This window comes from Juglans regia, chromosome 12, assembly GCF_001411555.2.
Source record: "Juglans regia cultivar Chandler chromosome 12, Walnut 2.0, whole genome shotgun sequence".
Lineage (NCBI taxonomy): Eukaryota > Viridiplantae > Streptophyta > Magnoliopsida > Fagales > Juglandaceae > Juglans > Juglans regia.
This window is the reverse complement of record NC_049912.1, coordinates 19689959-19710730: the sequence shown is the minus strand read 5'-3', so window position 1 is coordinate 19710730 and position 20772 is coordinate 19689959. Positions and strand designations below refer to the sequence as shown.

The 20772-nt window shown below is 36.2% G+C and overlaps 2 protein-coding genes across 3 annotated transcripts; both read left to right on the top strand.

Annotated features, from left to right (window-relative positions):
• On the top strand, positions 1–558 carry LOC108994732. Its single transcript, XM_018970059.1, has 2 exons — positions 1–188; positions 285–558. The coding sequence occupies exons 1-2, from the start codon at positions 1–3 to the stop codon at positions 556–558; spliced, it is 462 nt and encodes a 153-aa protein (XP_018825604.1).
• Positions 559–13755: 13197 nt separating this feature from the next.
• On the top strand, positions 13756–19685 carry LOC108994778 (ATP-citrate synthase beta chain protein 2-like). 2 transcript variants are annotated; one of them, XM_018970111.2, is made up of 17 exons: positions 13756–13854; positions 14514–14630; positions 14763–14865; positions 15368–15433; positions 15521–15644; positions 15731–15865; positions 16499–16559; positions 16698–16774; positions 17089–17244; positions 17391–17519; positions 17672–17804; positions 17899–18026; positions 18204–18309; positions 18428–18504; positions 18599–18669; positions 18813–19097; positions 19304–19685. In XM_018970111.2, the coding sequence occupies exons 2-17, from the start codon at positions 14531–14533 to the stop codon at positions 19377–19379; spliced, it is 1827 nt and encodes a 608-aa protein (XP_018825656.1). In that variant the 5' UTR covers positions 13756–13854; positions 14514–14530; the 3' UTR covers positions 19380–19685. The 2 variants fall into 2 exon arrangements, with proteins under 2 accessions (XP_018825656.1, XP_018825655.1); XM_018970110.2 differs by lacking the exon at positions 13756–13854 and adding an exon at positions 13893–14178.
• The last annotated feature ends 1087 nt before the right edge of the window (positions 19686–20772 follow it).

The window sequence follows — 20772 nt, the reverse complement described above, 5'->3', positions numbered from 1 at the left end:
ATGCCTCAAAGCATAGTTTCTGATAGAGGAGCAACTTTAACTAGCCCATTTTGGAAGGAGTTATTCAAGTTACAAGAAGTAACATTTTCTTACTCATCTGCTTATCATCCTCAAAGTGAAGGGCAGACCGAAGCAGTTAACAAATTCCTTGAGCATTTTCTGAGAAGCTTTCCTGGTGATGAACCACGGTTGTGGTTTGATTGGTTGACTTTGGCTAAATGGTGGTATAACACTACTTTCCACACCTCTACATAATTGACTCCCTATGAAGTTGTATATGGCAGACCCCCTACTAAATTGCAATCTTATATACCTAGTTTAACTGCTAATCAGGTAATAGAAGAAGTCTTGAAAACCAAATATCAAATTTTGTCAACATTGAAGCTTAACTTCTCTGCTTCTCAGGAAAGAATGAAGTTCCAGGATGATAAAAGAAGGACTAGGAGGGAGCTTGCAGTTGGAGACTGGGTGTATCTTAGGCTGCAGCCTTATAGACAACAGTCATTGGCGAGCAGGAGGAACTTTAAGCTTTCTCCTAGATTCCTTGGACCATTTTAGATCACAAAGAGGGTTGGTCAGGTTGCTTACAAACTTGATTTATCCTCACATACTTCCCTTCATCCAGTATTTCATGTCTTGTATTTAAAAAAAAAAATTGGACCAGCATGTTTCACCCCTCTCAACATTGCCACTAGTTGATTTGCAAGGAGATTTAACACCAGAACCTGAATGTGTGTTGAAATGCAGAAGTAGAAAAGTTCATGGCAGAAGTCTTAGTTCAGTGGAAAGGGAATGGGGTGGAGGATGCTACTTAGAAATCTTATTGGCAACTGCATAACAGATTTCCTCACTTTGTGGGCAAAGTGCTTTAAGAGTGGAGGATATATTATAGGCTGATGGAGATATGTAATGAAAGGTGCAGTGGTTGATGAAGAAGTATAGTAGAGGAAGATAGCAAAGGGAGGAAAGACTGGCTTTGAGAAATGAAGGCTGGTTCGAATGGTAGTTAAAAGCAGGTTGATACAAAGTCGTTTTAGTAAATGTAAATTGTAAGTCTTGTGTCGTTTTATATGTAGATGATTAAGGTTGTGTTTGGATGTTGAAATGAGTTGAGTTGAGATGATAAAATATTGTTAGAATATAATTTTTTAATATTATTATTATTATTTTAGGATTTAAAAAAGTTGAATTGTTTATTATATTTTGTATTGAGATTTAAAAAAGTTGTAATGATGAATTGAGATGAGTTAAGATGAGTTTGGGATCCAAACGAAGCCTAAGAGTGGTAAGTAGAACGACGTCGTTAGGTAAAGTGTGTGTAAGTAATGCAGTGATGTCGTTTAGTAGAAATAAGGGGAGTTTTTGATTGTATTCAAATACGTTGTTGTTTTAATACATCATATAAAAGCATTCATGAGTTGGAAGAGAGGCAATTCTGGAACTCAGTGATCATTTCCGTCTCTCTCTCTCTCTCTCTCTCTAATTCTTGCTTACATTCTTGGAGGTTGAACACCTAGAATCAATCATCTGCAAGATTGAAGAAGGGCTATTAAGGGTCTTTTGCTTACATTCTTGGAGGTTGAACACCTCGAACCAAAAGAGACGTCAATTCATATGTGCCGCATGGCTATTAAGGGTCTTTTGGTAAAACATGATCATTCATTAAATTCTACAAGTAAGCTACAAGTCAAATGGTCGAGGGTCTTAATGATCTTTTGGTAAAACAAGATCTTTCATTAAATTCTACAATGGAGCTATACATCAAATGGTCGAGGGTCTTAATGATCTTTTGGTAAAACAAGATCTTTCATTAAATTCTACAATGGAGCTATACATCAAATGGTCAAGGGTCTTAAGGACCTTTTGATAAAACAAGATCCTTCATTAAATTCTACAAGGGAGCTAAACGTCAAATGATCAACAATTTTAAGAGTCTTTTGATAAAACATGACTTAATAGAAAAAAAAGAAAATTTAAAAAATAACAAAAGTTATTATTCACAGTTAGATATCTACTTATTATAATAAAATATATCTTTATACTTTGATTTCGGCTACCTAAAAGAAAACAATGCAAAATTCTTCTTGCTTTGGTAGTTTGGAATAGACGATGCAATTAATAACAATGGAGCTAGGACGGCCTCATGAGACCAACATCAATTGGTTTATTAGCAATACATGCATGGCCGTTTAATTGGTACGTAGTTCGGCTTTTATGGTAGAATTAGTTAGGTGTGCTTTGCATGTGAACTTCTTTTGAAATGTAGAACATGCATCAATGTGTGTTTGTTACTTTTAGATAAACTAGCGTCTACTTTTATATATGTAGCAATATAACGCCACTTTTCATAAATGTAATTAATAAAATGGAAAAACCCACCAAATGGGGGTGAAATGAAATCAATATAGAACTCCTAGTCCTTATCCACTTTTAAAAATGAATTATTTATTTTTAAAGTCAGTATGTAGGACATATCATCTGCATCACCTGCATCACTTAAATAATAAAATTTGATTTGTAAAATTCAAATTTTAAAATTTATCTTTCTAATCAAATTATATTACGTAAGTAGTATGTAATGTAGAAGGTTTAGAATAATAATTTTCTTTAAAAATATAAGCGTTATTCATTTTTCTTTTAATCGATGTCTCCACATCATTCTCCATTGTGGTATCAAATGATTGAAAAGCTATTTATCACCATTTACTTATATTCCAGTAAGTAATAAGTAATGTTATACAGAGTTTTAGGGTGTGCAAATTTTGCACACTATTTAAAACAAGTGGGGTATATCGATAAAAAATAATTTTTTCATATAGATCTCAGATTTAGCCATTTTTTTTTTAAAAAGTAGTGTGTGAGGCTTGCACACTTTAAGACTACGCGAGCCTTGCATACTTTAAGACTGTAAATATCATTTCTCTATTCCTATTATTTAACACTATTGAAAGAAATGATGAGAAGATAATAATTAAGAAGATGATAAATAATATTTTTCTATTAAAAATACTTCAAGCTTTATTTCGTGAAAAAAATAACAAAACATTATATAAGGTTTCACATTCTTAGTAACTTGAAGTCTTGAAAATAGGATCTCGAATTTTAAAAATTAAAATCAAGATTTCAAAATGAAACTTTCTCTTCTAAAAGGCAATTCATTGATAATAACAAATGTGAATAATTCTATTATAAGACATCTACACTACACATCATCTATATGGTATAATTTAATTTAAAAAATAAATTTTAAAATTCGAATATTACAAAACAAGTTATATCATGTAAATGGTATGCGGTGTACAAGTTTTAGAATAACATTTATCAACAAACGCTAGTGGGTGCCATCCTAAAGTTTCCTAAAACTATTGCCTATACAATAAATGCAGATTATATATATATATAGTAAGATTTATTAGATGAGTAGTTCATAAGGCCAGAAATGAAGAATAACGTGGTCCCATTTTGAAAGTTGGTAGATATGGAGTAAAGAGGCGTAGACATGAATGAATTATAAGCGGCTCAAGAATGAGTTAATTAATGTATGTCTATAGTTTAAAATATAGTTCTATAAAGAATTGTATGTCTATTATTTTTTCTTAATTAATTAATGCTGAATTCCTAAATATTGAAGATGAATTGGCAATTTTCTGAAGAAAAATTTAAAGGCTTTTTTAGGCCTTGGTTGGAATTTCTATGGCGGTTATTAGTGAAGTTTATAAGGACGTGTATTTTCTTTGAGATGCGGATTGTTGTGTGAAACGCATGCATATTAGGCAAAAATAAGTTATAAATCGATTTATGAAAAAATGCTTTTATATTTCACACAACTATTGACTGAACCCCAAAGTTTGAAAAAAATAATACTACATATTAATTTTTTATGATTTAATAGGATGCTATTAATCTCATCTTGTTTTGACCCATTCTCTAAAAAATTATCTTGGCTTCTCCTATACAAAGTTATTTTGATCTTATAGATTAATTACTTATAAGTCCAATTTTAAAAAATTTAATCTGATTTAAAAATAAAATAAATAAAATACATTTCACATAAAATAAAATGATCTAATAAAATGATGACACGTTTTTACCATCAATAAAAATAAAAAAGAGAACTCAAATGGTTTTCTTCTCCTCTGCCCGCTGCCACCTACAATTTTGCAATTTCTAACTTTCTACTGCTAAAAGAAAATTCTCTTGTCCTTATCATCTACCAAAAGGCCAAAAATGGGAGCTTTTGATCATGGGCACAATTACGTGTTGTCTTGAAGCAAACTTTTGGTGCAGCCTATGGCTCTTCTACAAGTTACAGTAACAGTAACAATTTAATAGCCTAGCTGCCTACATACATAGTGAGAATTTCGCCACTGCATACACATTTTGACTTTTCTCTATTTTTTTGTTCTTTTTTTATTTCGATTTTCTTCTTCTTTCATATATATAATTGTATTGAATCTATTGATGTAGTGTTTTCAAAGTTTTTTTTTTTTTTCATTTTTCCCTTCTTTCATGTATTAATGCAGTTGTATTTTTGTTTAGATTTTTCCTTTTTCTTTTTGAAATAGATTGATTACTACTTGGTTTGACTTATATATAATTATGTCTATTAAATGATTATTTATTTTGTGCTTAAAGATTAACTTTAGATCTTACTATTAGATTGTTCTATACTAGGAAAAATTATATAGAAATAGAACAACAAATATTTTGTTATAGTTTTAACTTTGCTTAGCCCCCTTAAAGCAGATTCCTGGTTCTGCCACTTCACCAATATATGATTTGTCATTTTTTTCATTTTATTTAAACATACTTGAAAATCACACACCAATATTTGTGTGTTTAATTAGAATGACAAAAGTGATAAATTACATATTGGTGTGTGATATAGGGGATGATAAGTAAAATTTTTCTAATTTGAAACCCCATTTATGAAAATACTATGCCATTATTTACCAAAATAATAGAAAGAAAATTATTTCACAACTTTTTACCTAATTTTGTAAGAGAATGCTATAAATACAGATGGATTACATAAAATTAAACTCACAAATTAACATGATTTAATGTAATCTATCAGATTTAGTTTATGATAAAAATAACTTTACAACCTAAAGTACAACATCAAGTCAAGTCAATATGTGGATTTGTTTTTATATAATTCATTTGTGGCTAAAATATTTCTCTTTTTTTAATAAAATATGAGTAATGCTAGAAAAAAAAGTGTTTTGAGTGGATCACATATTTATCCACTTTTACCTAAAATATTGCCCCTTGCACTCCTTTTGAAAAAAAGTAGAGTTCATCATTAAAAAAATATATTTTTTTTCATATGATGTGGGTCACAGATTTATCCACTTTTTCAAAACTGAGTGAGCAAAAATTACATACCCTAAAATTACAAATATCATTTTTCATTATACAAAGATTATATAATAGCTATGTCTATATCATTTTATAAAGGATAATGCTAGAGCCACCACTGGGGCTCTCGCTGGGCTCTAACATGTGTTTTTTCATGTATTTTTTTAAGTTATTTTTTTCATAAATTTTTTTAACACTTTGAATTTTTTTTAAAAAATAAAATAAATTTACAACATCATTAAAAAAACATATCCTTAATCACAAAGTAAAAAAAAAAAAATCATAAAAAAATATTAGTCTTCCTGTTGGGAGCTCCCGCTGGGATTTTTTTATTTTATTGTACTTCATAATTAAGAAAGTATCTTTTAATAATGTTGTGAATTTTTTTAATTTTTTTTAAATATTTAAAAGTATTAAAAAAATCTATACAAATAAAACTAAAACACAAAAAAACCAAAGCCGCAGTGGTGGCTCTAGCATTTGCCTTTTTCAAACTACAATACATAACTCTTGAAAAGCCAAATTGCTCCCTCTCTACAATAACTTGATCAATCGAAACCCTATGAGCCTAAGCCAGGAGTATGACTACGAATCTTTATATCCAGAGGAGTTTCCATTCAATAATCTTATTTTTTTAAAAATAGACACATTAGGTAAGTCTTACAATATTTAATATTTTCATATAAAATTTTCGAACTGTATAAATGAGTATTTTATATTATCTCTAAGTTCAAAATGAAAAAAAAAAATAAAAATAAAAAAGTATTTGATGTAAGTAAATGGTAAGAAGGGGAAAGTAGAAAACAGAGAGTGTTGATGGAGGTAAAACCCGATTCTGTATATTGTACTGTTCACTGTGAAAAGAAAGGGAGGCCGTAGCCTTTATACAAGTATCCTATGTAACAAACTAACAGAAAGTAAAATCCTTCTATATTTACAGCTGTGTAAGAAAAATAACAGAATATAAAAACTGGAAATACAAACGACTTGTAGCTTTGTTTTACCCTTTATCATCTAACACCCCCCCGCAAGATGGAGAATAAAGATTAATTATTCCCATCTTGGAGAGATGCGATTGCATGAGGTAGGAGGGCAAAGCTTTGGTAAGTAAATCAGCCAACTGGGTCTGAGAAGTTACATGTGCAGTGGTGATGTTACCATGTTGGATTTGATCTCGAATTAAGTGGCAATCAAGCTCGATATGCTTCGTTCTCTCGTGGAATACCGGGTTGGCAGCAATATGTAATGCAGCTTGGTTGTCACAAAAAAGAAATACAGGCTGTGGATGATGTAGACCAAGATCTTGTAATAAATAGCGAAGCCAAGTCAGCTCTGAACAAGTGGTGGCCATTGATCTGTACTCAGATTCAGCTGAAGATCGGGAGACTACATTTTGTTTCTTGGACTTCCAAGAGACTAGTGATTGACCTAAAAATATGCAATAGCCTGTGGTGGATCTACGGGAGTCAGGACAAGAGGCCCAATCACTGTCACAATATGCCCTTAGCTGAATTTGAGATGAGGAGGATAGGAGGATGCCTTGACCAGGGGAGGTTTTAATATATCTCAAAATCTTGTATACAGCAGCCAAATGAGTGGACATGGGCTTGTCCATGAACTGACTAAGTAACTGAACAGCAAAGCTAATATCTGGCCGAGTGATTGTGAGGTACAACAGCCGACCAATAAGTCTTCTATAAATGCTGGGGTCAGAAATGGGAGTGCCATCTTCTTTGCTTAGTTTGGAATTTTGTTCCAAAGGGAGTTTCAAAGGTTTACAACCCAACATACCCGAATCTGAAAGGATGTCTAAGGCATATTTCCTTTGACATAAGTGGATGCCCTTGGATGATCTTGCAATCTCTAAACCCAAAAAATATCTTAGACAGCCCAAGTCTCTTATTTTGAACTGATTATTGAGAAAAGTTCTAAGAGAAGAGATGGAATTATTTGAGTTGCTAGCAACGAGAATGTCATCAACATAAACTAAGATGGCAATGTAGGAATCTGTTTCTTGTTTAGTAAATAAACTATAATTTGATTTGGATTGAACAAATCCAAAGGCAAGAAGAGATGAGGTCAACTTAGAATTCCATTGTCTTGAAGCTTGTTTAAGACCATAAAGGCTCTTAAGAAGCTTGCACACTTGGTGAGGTTCACCCTTGGTATATCCGGGTGGTTTTTTCATGTAAATTTCCTCAGTTAGATCACCATTTAAAAAAGCATTGTTTACATCGAAATGATGTAAAAACCAGCCTTTAATGGCTGCCACACTAAGTAAAAATCTGACAGTTACCAACTTAGCTACAGGTGAGAAGGTATCAACATAATCTACTCCTTCTACTTGGGTGTAGCCTTTGGCTACTAACCTGGCTTTCAACCTTTCCAAAGTACCATCAGAATTGAATTTAACCTTGTAAACATACTTACAATCAATTGGTCTTTTACCTGCTGGTAGGTCAGTAAGTATCCAAGTGTGGTTTGTTTCCAAAGCTGTAATTTCAGCTTCCATAGCTCTACACCAAGCCGGGTCCTTAATGGCCTGTTTGTAAGAATGAGGCTCGGTATGCAAGGAAATGGAAGTGGTGAATGCTTGAAAAACAGGGTTAAAAAGATGATAAGATAAACAATGAGATAAAGGAAATGGTTTACCATTTGAAGTAGGAGCCTGCTTGGAACTTGATTGGTCATAAGGGTGCTGCATGGCATGGTTGGAGTGGTAATCCTGGAGGTATTGAGGAGCTGTTCTAGTCCGAGAAGATCTTCTAAGGGTAGGCTGTGTTAGAGGAAGAGAGTGGTGGGGAGAGCTGAAGTGTGGAGGTGAAGATGTAGGTGCAGGGTTGTGTGGTAAGGTAGGTTGTGTAGCTGTATGGACAGGTGCAGGGGTGGGGAAGGGGTTGTTTGTGGGTGTTTGGGTTTCGGCAGTATAGAGAATGTTTGGAAAGTTTGAAGTGTTGGTGAGGTTTTGTAGTGAAGGTGAAGGAGATGGGAATGAGGGAGGAGAGGAATGAATTTGTGTAGTGGAAGGTGAATTAAGAGAGAAAGGAGATGGGGGGAAATCTGTTGAGGGAGAAAAATTAGGATTATTGGTGTGAAAAGGAAACACAAATTCATGAAAAATAGTATCTCTTGAAATGAAGATGGTGTTGTTTTGAATATCTAAAAGTTTATATCCTTTAATCCCAAAAGGATAGCCAATAAAAACACAGACACGGCCTCTAGGTTGGAATTTGGTTCTGCCTTGGGAAATAGTGGCAGCAAAACACAAAGATCCAAAAACGCGCATATGAGTGTAGGTTGGTTTTTGTTTAAAAATGAGCTCATATGGGGTTTTGTTTTTCAAAAGAGGTGTAGGGAGTCTGTTAATGATGTATGTTGCTGTGAGGACAACATGATTCCAATATTTATGTGGCAAACCCGATTGAAACATGAGGGCTCTAGTGACATTTAATAAGTGTTGGTGTTTCCTCTCAACAATGCCATTTTGTTGAGGGGTTTCCACACAACTTCTTTGATGAATAATGCCATTTTTGTGAAAAAATTCTTTCATTTGAAATTCAACACCATTGTCACTTCTTAAGATTTTAAGTTTCATGTTAAATTGGGTTTCAATTAAATGATAGAAAGACTCAATGCACTTGCGGGTTTCAGCCTTGGTTTGGAGTAAATAAAGCCACGTGGAACGTGAAAAATCATCCACAATAGTTAAGAAATATTTGGAACCATCTTGTGCTATTGTTGGGGAAGGTCCCCAAATGTCACAATGGATGGTTTCAAATATATTAGAAGAATAATGAGAACTATCAGGAAAAGGCAATTTATTGAATTTTGCCAAAGGACACAAGGTGCAAGGCATTTCATTAGTAAGAGAGCTATGAGTGTCTACAGATAGATCTTTGATTAATTGAAGCCTATGGTTGGATAAGTGACCTAGGCGACAATGCCATAGGTTGTGTGGAGTTGGATTTTGTGCAACAAAAGCAAAATGTGTGAGGTCTGTGTGTGGTTTGTGTGTATAAATGGAAAAATAATTGGTAAGGGCAGTGGGTGACACATCTGAGCAGGGAAAATGATAAAGCCCATGCAGTAGATCACCCTTCCCAATCGTTGTCCAATAATGCAGGTCCTGAATGAAACAGTGAGAAGAAAAAAAAATAAAACAACAGTTATTAGACTTGGTCAATCTTGGGACAGAAATTAAATTGAAATTGAAAGAAGGGACACAAAGGACTTCTCTGAGAATAACAGTGTTGGTCAAATGGATGGTACCAACATGGGTCACGGATGCTGAGCTTCCATTTGGAAGCTTAACAGAATATGAAACTGTGGAAGTAATGGATGAAAACAGGGAGGTGCTACAGACCATGTGGTCTGTAGCACCAGTATCAATTATCCAATTTGTGTTGGGTGAAGCCAAAGAGGCGTGTGTGTGTGTTGAGAGGCAATTGATTATACCAGACATATTGGAGTGTGAGGCTGAGTTATTTGAACGCAGGGCATTAGTCGAGATAGGATCCTGAGGTTGTAGTAGAGCTAGCAGCTGCTGATATTGTAGCTTTGTCAAACCCACCTTGTCCTCACCGAAACCATCAGATTCAAGAGCAAAAGATAGATTAGCATGAGAACTAGGAGGTTGTTTGGTATGGAATTTGTGACCCGGTGGATACCCTTTTAGCTTATAGCATTTCTCAACCAAGTGACCAGTCATATTGCAATGGGTACAAAGGGGAGGTTCGGCATTGCCAAGTTTGAAGCAATTGTCGACAGTGTGACCTGAAATTTTGCAGTGAGTGCAATAGGGACGGTCCTTTCGGGGATTGGTTTGATTTGTGTGGGATGGTTTGGAAAGGTTATAAGGCTTCTTGGCAGCAAGGGCTAGGGTTTCAGAAGGTTGAGGAATAGAGGTAATTTGGTGATGGCGTTCTTGTTGCTGTACAAGAGAAAAAACCTTAGAAACAGGGGGAAGAGGGTCTAGAAGCATGATCTGGTCACGAATGGGTGAAAAAGAATCATTCAAACCCATTAAAAATTGTAGAACACAATCCCGTTGTGATCGGGCTAAAAGAATCTTCATGGTTCCGCAGGAACAAGATGGAAGAGGATCATAAATTGCCATTTCATCCCAAAGAGTCTTTAGATTGCTATAATAGATGCTTACCGAGTCATGTTCTTGAGAAAGAGAAGCCAAAACTTTCTTCAATTGAAATATTCGGGGCCCATTTTGGTGAGATAGTCGTTCATGAAGATCCAGCTAAATCTCGTATGCATCGTCGACGAAGGCAACACTGGATTTGAGAGAGGGAGTGATGGAATTTTGAATCCATGACACTACCATGTCATTGCAACGATTCCAGAGGTCGAGTAAGGGGTCATTTGGGAATTTGGGTTTGGGTAAGGTGCCGTCGATGAATCCGAGCTTGTTCTTAGCTCGTAATGCTCGTAATGCTCGTTTCATCGCACGGGACCAGATTGTGTAATTTTCGGTTGTGAGTAGATCAGCAACGAGAATGATTGAAGGACTATCGTCGTGATCTAAGCGGTAAGGGTTTGTGGGATCTGTAAGATTGAGGTATCGAGAGGGAGGGTTTGTATGAAGATCTGAGTGGGTTGGTGAATCAGGTGGGGTATTGGGGTATTTGGCTCGGAGAACTCCATCGTTGCTCTTAATGGCTTTCTGATACCATGTAAGTAAATGGTAAGAAGGGGAAAGTAGAAAACAGAGAGTGTTGATGGAGGTAAAACCCGATTCTGTATATTGTACTGTTCACTGTGAAAAGAAAGGGAGGCCGTAGCCTTTATACAAGTATCCTATGTAACAAACTAACAGAAAGTAAAATCCTTCTATATTTACAGCTGTGTAAGAAAAATAACAGAATATAAAAACTGGAAATACAAACGACTTGTAGCTTTGTTTTACCCTTTATCATCTAACATTTGATATTATCTCTTACCAATAGACCATCACCCAAAATTTCTCAAAGCATCGTTTACTAAACCCTCTCCCTTCTCTCTAAACTTCCCCCAACTTCAAAATCGGCTAGAGGGGTGGGAGCTTCGGCTCCTTCCCCCTCACTTCCCTATGCTTTCTTTTAGTTTTTTGTTTTGTTTGTATTTAAATGCTTTTTTTTCTTTCAAGTCTAATAATGAAGAAACACAGCTCTCGATCCCAACAATTTTTTTTTCCTCTCTGTTTTCTTTCTAGTCTATGTTTTTCCAGCTTCTCCCTCGTGATTTGTTGAGAAACTTGAGCCTATGAAGCCACATGAGGTGATATGCCTCTATTTTTTTCGTTTTGAGGATCACGGTCCCCTAATCGATGAGCTATGGTGGAGGAAGGAGGTGGCCGGTGCTTGTGCGAGGGTGGAGGGGAAGCTCAAAAACTCAGGTGGAGGTGGCCGATTGGGGGGGGGGGGGGGGGGGGGGGGGGGGGGGGGGGGGGGGGGGGGGGGGGGGGGGGGGGGGGGGGGGGGCGAGAGGGAAGGTGGTGGGAAGATGGGCAAGAGGGAAGTTGGGCGACGTTCCTTTGGGCAGTGCTCATGCGAGAGGGACGATGTTGGTAGATGGTGGGAGAAGCTGGGAGGACCGAGGCTCGTGTGGGTGGGCGGTAGTCGCAGAGGCCGTTATTCCAAGAGAAATGAGCTCGGGGGAAGGAGGAAGGAAAAAAGAGGAAGGGAAAAAAAAAAGGGTGGGGGGCTGCGGCTGACTGCAAGAGATAAAACCCTAGGCTGCCATCTCATTGTTTGCTAACAGTCTGGTTTTTGGTGTGGCTAGCCCATGTGTTTTTTTGGTCCATGTGTTTGTTTATTTAGAGTTGTTGTGTTTTGTGTTTTGACCCGAGTGAGGTGTTGAGCCGTTAGATTGCACGTAATCTAGGGCAAGAGCTGGTCGAGTGTGGCGGGCGATGTTACGGTCAATAGTCGTACAACTGGCCTGTGTGGTCCGTGCGAGAGCTGGGTGCTCGTACCGTCTGGGCTCGTGAAGCCGATGCTTGCGATAGGCGTGTCATCTAGGCTCATGCCGGTGCTTGTGGTTCTGTTGTTTTTGTTGTGTTTTATATTGTAGTCTTTTGTTGTTTAGTTTTTAATAAAGAAGAAATAAGCTATTGGACTTGGTGTCCATAATAGAAGTGTCTTGTACTGCTCCTCCTTGGGAGGACGAAGGGGGCTCTTCAGCTCTGTTTTTACAGAGCACTTTCTCTTTTAAGAGAGAGTTATTGAGAAGTTAAGACAATATATGTTACTAGTGTACAAGGGTGCCCCGGAGCAGTTGCATAATTTGGCTTATAGTCTGGATTTTTCCTGTATTGATAAGTCACAGTTGTAACTTCGATTTATTAAATGATATGAAGTCTATTTATATAAAAAAAATCTTAAGCATCAAGAAATCTTTAGTGTTGCAATCATTAACCTCATCGGACCATGCAACTTCTTGCATCGCCACGATCCATCACTGCCATCAATGACTCATTGACAGTGAGTAATGATATACATAAAATATTTCATACAATCGTATTTTAAAATAATGATATTTCTGTAAAACGATGTTAATTGGATAAGTTATTTTTTAAAAATATATCTCATTTAAAATAATATTATGTAAAAATTATGAAAGTAATTGTAAATATATTATTTTCATTTAAATTATAATCATTCGTGGGGTCTAAAATAAATGAAACTGGTTGTGAATCTTAAAAGAGCGGTGCTATTTTGTTGTTTTTGTAATTTTTTTATTCACATTTTTTTAATATTTTTAAATATTTTTAAATATATATATATATATATCAATACATTTAAAATCAATTCTTTCATTATTAAGTAAAAAATAAAAATAAATAATTTCACTGAGCAGTCAAATAAAGCAATAACTTTGGAAGTAGTTTTTTCATCTTAAAATACAACCGAGTTATTTTTTTTTTTTGGGGGGGTTGAAGTCAACCCTTGGATCAACCTACCCCCAACTAACAACCCCCAACTAACAAGACAGTCCGAATTCAAACCAAACCAAAACAGTAGTAAAAAGATTGTACTGCCAAATTTAAACACCCAATTCGTATAATATAATTAAAAATAAATATAAATAAAAATCACTATTAAAAACATTTATTTTGTATATATAATATAATATCATCTAGATCACATATTTTTCTAAATAAATATTAGAAATAATCAATTAGAAGTAGTTATACAGTAAGTACAAAATATGTATTACTATAATAACTTCTCTCTAACTTTACTCTATAATTAATTTTAAAATAATATTACTCTCTTTTATATTTTATATTTCTATCATTTTTTTAATTCCAACTAATAGAAAAAAGTTCATAACCGTATACAGATATCTACGTGGTCGTTCCCTCTGCTTATATAAAGCAGACTACCATCAGTCATCACTCCTGAGTCCTGACCTCCAGCACTCCATTGTCGGTTCCCGGTTCGCTATTCCCGCCACTGAGCTCTATCTGGGCGACTCGGTTTGAACCTTGTTCGCTGCCAGGTATCATCAAATTTCCTACCTTGGAAACTCTCTCTCTCTCTCTCTCTCTCTCTCTCTCTCGGCGAGGACTGTCCTTTTAGGAGTCCCTGATTACTCCAATCCCAATCTTGGTCTGGATTATGTTCTTCCTTACCTCGGGTTTCGGATTCCTCAGGCTTGTTTGATGCTGCAGTTTGTTGATGTCTTTGAGGTGGAGCGAAATGCTCTGTTTTCTCAGTTAGTGTACTGACTCTGGAGGTTTCGAATGTGGGATAGATACATAAACAAAAGCGGAAGAGATATGGTCCTTGTTTCTGATTAGTATCATACGCTGTTTGATTGGAAGTAAGTCTGTCGGTTAATAACACATTGCGTTGGGACTGCCTTACAAAAGTGATATAATAATCATGGTTTTAATTACAAAACTTACTTGAATCTGCTTGCTGATTTTTATCGGAGATTACACGTGATGGGTTATTAATGTTGGATCATAAAGTGCTAGCCCGGGAACATCTTACAGCCATTTAAATAGTCCTTCATTCGCCAACTGAAGTAGTTAGACTAATCATAGGTGTTTGATGCGGTTCAAGTTATATTAGAAGTTCTAGTATTCCTTCTCCTTCTATATATATGTCTGTTGAACTTCCTAAAGCAGCATCTTATTCTAATATATGTGACAGGTCGCTGAGTCTCCATCATGGCCACCGGACAACTATTCTCGCGCACTACCCAAGCTTTGTTTTACAACTACAAGCAATTACCGATTCAGCGAATGCTTGATTTTGACTTCCTTTGTGGTGTGCATTGAATGCGTACTTCATTTATTCCGAGAGGGATATAATGATTTAGTGACTGAGTTTCCTCTAGCGTCTTGGATTTGACTTTTAGTCTTTGGTGTTGATTGGATGTGTTTATGTTTGGATTTCTAGGGAGGGAAACACCGTCGGTTGCTGGAATCATTAACCCTGGTGGCGATGGATTTCAGAAACTCTTTTTTGGTCAAGAAGAGATTGTCATCCCTGTGCACTCAACGTATGTTATGTCTAGCTTTCACTTTCTATATAATACTCATCTGTTGATGGTTTGATTTAGACTTGGGATAGGCAATTTTGTATGATCAGACAACAGATTTACATTGATCCGTTTGGTTTGACTATTATCCTTTTGTGGTACTATTTTTTCTAATAATATAACTCGTTAAAATAAATTGTTTTTCACTATTGTGCAAAATGGACTGCTTTATGGTTTGTTTCATCTTTTTATAGATCTCAATATTATAACCTGCTTGCACATAGCATAGTGATCACATACACAACTACTTATTCATAGATGAATTATGACGGATTACAAACAATGGAATACAGTTTTATTTACACAGATAGATACATACAGTTTTTTTTCATGAGTAGTCTCGAATAATGATGTCAAATTGTGGTATGCTCTCTAACCTATTAGTGCAACTAACATGCATGATCTGCTGTTTATATCCATTTCTGAGTTTTTTTTGTTTTTTTTACGTCAATTTCTTTTGCAGCATTGAGGTGGCTTGTGCTGCACATCCTACTGCTGATATCTTTATCAACTTTGCATCCTTTAGAAGGTCAGCACTCATCAAATGAACTCCTTTTGTGTTGATGGATTTCATTAGTTTACACTTTGTGATTAATTATATTTGACAACTCTACAGTGCTGCCGCCTCATCGATGGATGCTCTGAAGCAGCCAACCATTCGAGTTGTGGCTATTATTGCTGAAGGTGTTCCAGAGTCAGACACGAAGCAATTGATTGCATTTGCACAGGCAAACAATAAGGTAAGAGAAAAGTTGCATATACTTTTAAATTAACTTTACCAGGCAAGAGATTAACGAGCAGTACTAATTTATTAATGACGGTGCAGGTTGTTATTGGCCCAGCAACTGTTGGAGGCATTCAAGCTGGAGCTTTCAAGATTGGAGACACTGCTGGAACTATTGATAATATAATTCATTGCAAGCTGTACAGGCCTGGATCTGTTGGTTTTGTCTCCAAATCTGTATGTAGTCACTCATTTTCATCTCTTCATTGCATGTATGTTTCTCACATCATGGAGCATTCTTTGCCCTTCACTCTCAAGAAATTTCTTAACAATAAGTATACTTTTTTGGCTGCTCAATGGTGTTTTGTTATAGAGCTCCAGAATGTCATCATAATATAATTTTTGTGTTATAATGGTTGCATGATGCATGCAATGATTAACAATATTGTTTTTCACCTTCAGCAATTTATATCTGATCTGAGATTGAGTTTTGTTCGTATTTCTCATTCCTACTACATATCCTCTTAATACAGATGCAAGTAGTGACACAAATGATAGCCTAGTATAAGGATTCCATTGGAAGTGTATGCGCGACCTGTTTTTCTCTGTCAACTGAACGGTGCAAACAGTTCTAAGCTGTCAAGCACAATTTGGCACTTTCTTTGGCTGATGGACTTGTGTAATCTTTAATTCAAGATTGAGATTTAGAATCTTTTGGTATAGGAGTTTCCAAATTGTGGGTCCCCTACCCAATTGACATGACTGGATCTTCCTCCTGATTGGCTTTTTTTTCACTACCAATCAAAATTACTGCCTTTGGCCAGAATGCCATGTTTATGGCCACGGTTAAACAATTTCATCCAATTGCAGGGTGGGATGTCAAATGAATTATACAATACTGTTGCCCGTGTTACTGATGGAATTTATGAAGGTACCTCTGTGCCAGTGCTATTATTTTCATTTTGTCTTCAAGGCAGCCTAATCTGCGTGGGTTTAGATATTGCTATTGTTGAGTTTTTCTGTGTAACAGTGTAATCTAAACATTGTTGAGTTTTTGGAACTCTTTTAGGTATTGCCATTGGAGGAGACGTGTTCCCAGGCTCCACTCTTTCTGATCATGTTTTGCGGTTTAACAACATTCCGCAGGTATGGTATCACTTTGATTTGCTCCCTCTTAGGTGCTTGCCAAATGTCTGCATCCTGTACTCTAGTTTTTCTGTGTGACAAGTAATATCTGCACCATCTTACATTATACTTCCAGCTTTAAAGTTATAAAAAAAAAAAAAAAAATGTCCCAATTTCTTCGAGGACCAGAAATTGATCATACCCATGCAATTTTCTTTGGTTATAAATTGCAAACTCTATTTTTAAAGGCATAAAAGCTGAAAAATTTTATTATGAGATTGTAACTGAGTGTCTTGTCTTTGTTCTCCTTGCATCTCATTTTTTGTAAATCTCAGGTTAAAATGATTGTTGTACTTGGGGAACTTGGTGGGAGAGATGAGTACTCGCTAGTTGAAGCCCTGAAACAAGGGAAAGTAACTAAACCAATGGTTGCTTGGGTTAGTGGCACTTGTGCACGACTTTTCAAATCTGAAGTACAATTCGGGCATGCTGTAAGCAACTACCTTAATTGGCTTTGACTGATCTCTCTTTAATGCAGTATTCTGTAATGATATTACTAAAGGCGCCCATTCCCAAGTAATAACATTCCTTAGTTTCTCATAAAAAGAATTACATTCCTTGGTATTGTTGAAATCAGGGGGCTAAAAGTGGTGGTGAGATGGAATCTGCTCAAGGAAAAAATCAAGCACTAAGAGAAGCTGGAGCTGTTGTTCCCACATCATATGAAACTTTAGAAACTGCAATTAAGGAAACTTTTGAGAAACTGGTTAGTTTCTAAGTATCATGAGCTTTTATCATTCTATAAGTAACCTCCAACCCCGTTCTGAACGAAAAAGAAAACAAAATTTCTTGCCATGAGTTCCCTTAGGCTCTGCATTTAACTGTTTTTGTTTACTTTGTATTTTAATATACTGTGAGGTTGAAGAAAAGAAGATTAAACCAGTAAAGGAGGTTCAGCCTCGACAAATCCCCGAGGATCTTAACACTGCCATCAAGAGTGGGAAAGTTCGCGCTCCAACCCATATTATTTCCACCATCTCTGATGAAAGGGGTACCTGTTGAATCCTGATCAATACTTTAATATGGTATTCATGTGCTTTATGGATTAGATATCATTTTCTCTAATCCTTGTAATCAATGTGTAGGCGAGGAGCAATGCTATGCCGGTGTACCAATGTCTTCTATTGTTGAATCGGGTAATGGTATTGGTGGTGTTGTCTCACTTTTGTGGTTCAAACGCAGCCTTCCCCGTTACTGCACACAATTTATTGAGGTAGGTTTCTCATGACCATAGAGATCATTTTTTTTTCCCTATAAACTCGATTTTTGCTCAAAATTCTTGCTTGATTTAGCTCACTGTCTCCCAAGTTTTCTGTTTAAATAAATGCTTGCTTCTAAAAGCAGACTTGGATTTTCTTTTCCTATAACTAACAAATACAAGAATGATCAGATGTGTATCATGTTATGTGCCGACCATGGTCCTTGCGCCTCTGGTGCTCATAATGCCATTGTAACATCAAGAGCTGGAAAGGACCTTATTTCCTGTCTGGTCTCTGGTAAAGAGTTGCCATAGTGGCTTTCCCTCTCTGAGCTTATTACTTCAAATTTCTTAGAGGACTGGCTCCTTTGAGCTGATCATGTGAGGGAATAGTGAACAATACACTTCTTAAACAGGTTTGCTTACAATTGGTCCCCGATTTGGTGGTGCCATTGATGATGCTGCTCGATACTTCAAGGATGCCTGTGACCGGGTGAGACAGGATGGGCATTACCAGAAACTTTATTGTCAGTTGGTTTCTGCTGGTCAAAGATTCTAACATGATATCTCTTTGTGGTGTATGTCAGGGCTTGGCACCATATGAGTTTGTTGAAGCCATGAAAAAGAAGGGCATCCGTGTACCAGGAATTGGGCACAGGTACAGGGAGTTTTCAACTGCCACTATTTTATTCAAATTGCCAAAAGCATAGAAACCGTGAAATTCAAAAGATTTATAATGCTTCTAGTGGCTATAACAGAAATACTAGTGTTTGAAACTCTTGTTTATTTCCGGTGGCAAAGGATCAAGAGAGGCGACAACAGAGACAAGAGAGTAGAGCTGCTACAACGGTTTGCGCGCTCACATTTCCCTTCTGTAAAGTACATGGAATACGCTGTGGAAGTCGAAATTTACACCCTCTCCAAAGCAAATAATCTGGTGATGAATGTTGATGGTGCAATTGGTTCCCTTTTCTTGGATCTCCTTGCCGGCTGTGGAATGTTCACCAAGCAAGAGATTGATGAGATTGTCAAGATTGGCTATCTGAATGGAATCTTTGTGCTGGCACGCTCCATTGGCCTGATTGGGTGAGTTAGATTATGCTAAAAATTTTCTTATCCAGACATGGTCATGTTTTGTTTTAATTATTTGGTTACAATCAAATCCTTGATACTGAACCATTAGCATTGGAGTTATGGTATCGAGTTCTACTAAAATGTTTACATTTCCATTGAAGTATCATATATAGTTCTACCTAACTGAATGCACCTTGTTACCAAAAAAACAAAAATAGGCACACCTTTGATCAGAAGAGATTGAAACAGCCGCTCTACCGCCACCCAGGGGAGGATGTTCTTTACACCAAATGATGGCATTTCATTTTGCTGGAGGAGCAGTGCATGCTGACCTGCTTTCAACTAGCATTTTCCTTTTCCAAGTTTCTGCACTCTGGCTGAAATGATTTTTCAGTTGTTTGAATAAGTGTTGATTCATGCTGCTTCATTTGTAAGTTGTATCAAAATCCGTAAAGAGTAAACTCCAAGATCCATTGTAAAACAAAGTTTAGTTTCAGTAAAGAAATAGTAGTGCTTTGTGTCTGGGACTGGCATACCAAGGAGCTAGAGATAAAGACGTATTATTAAGAATCCCAAAATAAATACTACTGTTTCTATGCACATGATGATCGATCACTTTTGCATCATGCCTGTCTGTCACGTACAGTAGTAGTTGATAAATAATTTAAATAGAACGTACATGACTAAACATTCCACGTTGGGGGGAGAGGGAGTTGGGCCTCCAGGGCCCAACCTCGCCCCTTGTGAGCGAGTGCCCCCATCCGGATGCCGAGGGGCGAATTAGCTCCCATGGCCATCTACCCACCTCACCCAAAACTCCCTACCACTCCAAACCAATTGAAGAAAAAAAAAAAAAAAATCCAACATTCAAAACCAAACTATGCTAGAGAGAGAGAGAGAGAGATGCTGCACAAGGGATGGGGCTTAAGGTTTTAAACCAAGCATAATAAAAAATGATGTCCTTTTATTTTTTATTTTTAAAAAAACTTTGGATAAAACTATGTCGATTTATTAAAAAAAATTATTTTTTTAATATATACATATATGGTGGGCTGGGTTAGGCCAAGTAGACGAAGTAAACCCAGGGCAGGCTTGAGTCCAACTCGGGCCTCATCCCCTGGTGCCTAGCTGCATGAGGGTATCCACTTGCGGATTGGGGCTCCGGGGCTCCGTCCCTATCAAACAGGGGTCAGACGAGGTGGGTGGGGTGGCGGCGCCCCGCCGCTAGCCCTATGTTACGTTATGGATTTTGGGATTTTGTTTGGCATTTTACGGTATTTTACATTACAGATTTGAAGATACTGATTCCTTTGTTTTTCTTGATCAAGGTAAATTTTAGAAATTTAGTAGTTTTATAGGTGGTGTCCATTGGCCAACCCAGTGACGACCAGAAAAGTAATATCTCTCAATTAAGCTCTGGTTTGGATAGAGAGATACTTTCATCTTCTCTCATCTCAATATCTAAATACCACAAATATAAACACTTTTTTAATTTCAGAATTTTAATTTTTTAACTTTTTCATCTAATCATTACTTAATTATTAAAAACTTCCTAAATTTAAAAAAAAAAACTTTTTTAAATTTTAAAATAAAAATAATACTAAAAAATTATATAATAACAATATTTTAACTTTTTAATATTTTTATTCAACTTTTTCTCTCTCTTATTTCTCAAAATCTCATAAAA

Bases quoted from the DNA above. Each gene is read 5' to 3' on its own strand.
- LOC108994732 (XM_018970059.1), top strand. From the start codon at position 1: ATGCCTCAAAGCATAGTTTCTGATAGAGGAGCAACTTTAACTAGCCCA. The intron at 189-284 runs GTTGTGGTTTGA...TGTATATGGCAG, and splicing joins TTTCCTGGTGATGAACCACG to ACCCCCTACTAAATTGCAAT.
- LOC108994778 (XM_018970111.2), top strand. From the start codon at position 14,531: ATGGCCACCGGACAACTATTCTCGCGCACTACCCAAGCTTTGTTTTAC. The intron at 18,027-18,203 runs GTAGGTTTCTCA...AAGAATGATCAG, and splicing joins ACTGCACACAATTTATTGAG to ATGTGTATCATGTTATGTGC. The intron at 18,505-18,598 runs GTGAGACAGGAT...GGTGTATGTCAG, and splicing joins TCAAGGATGCCTGTGACCGG to GGCTTGGCACCATATGAGTT.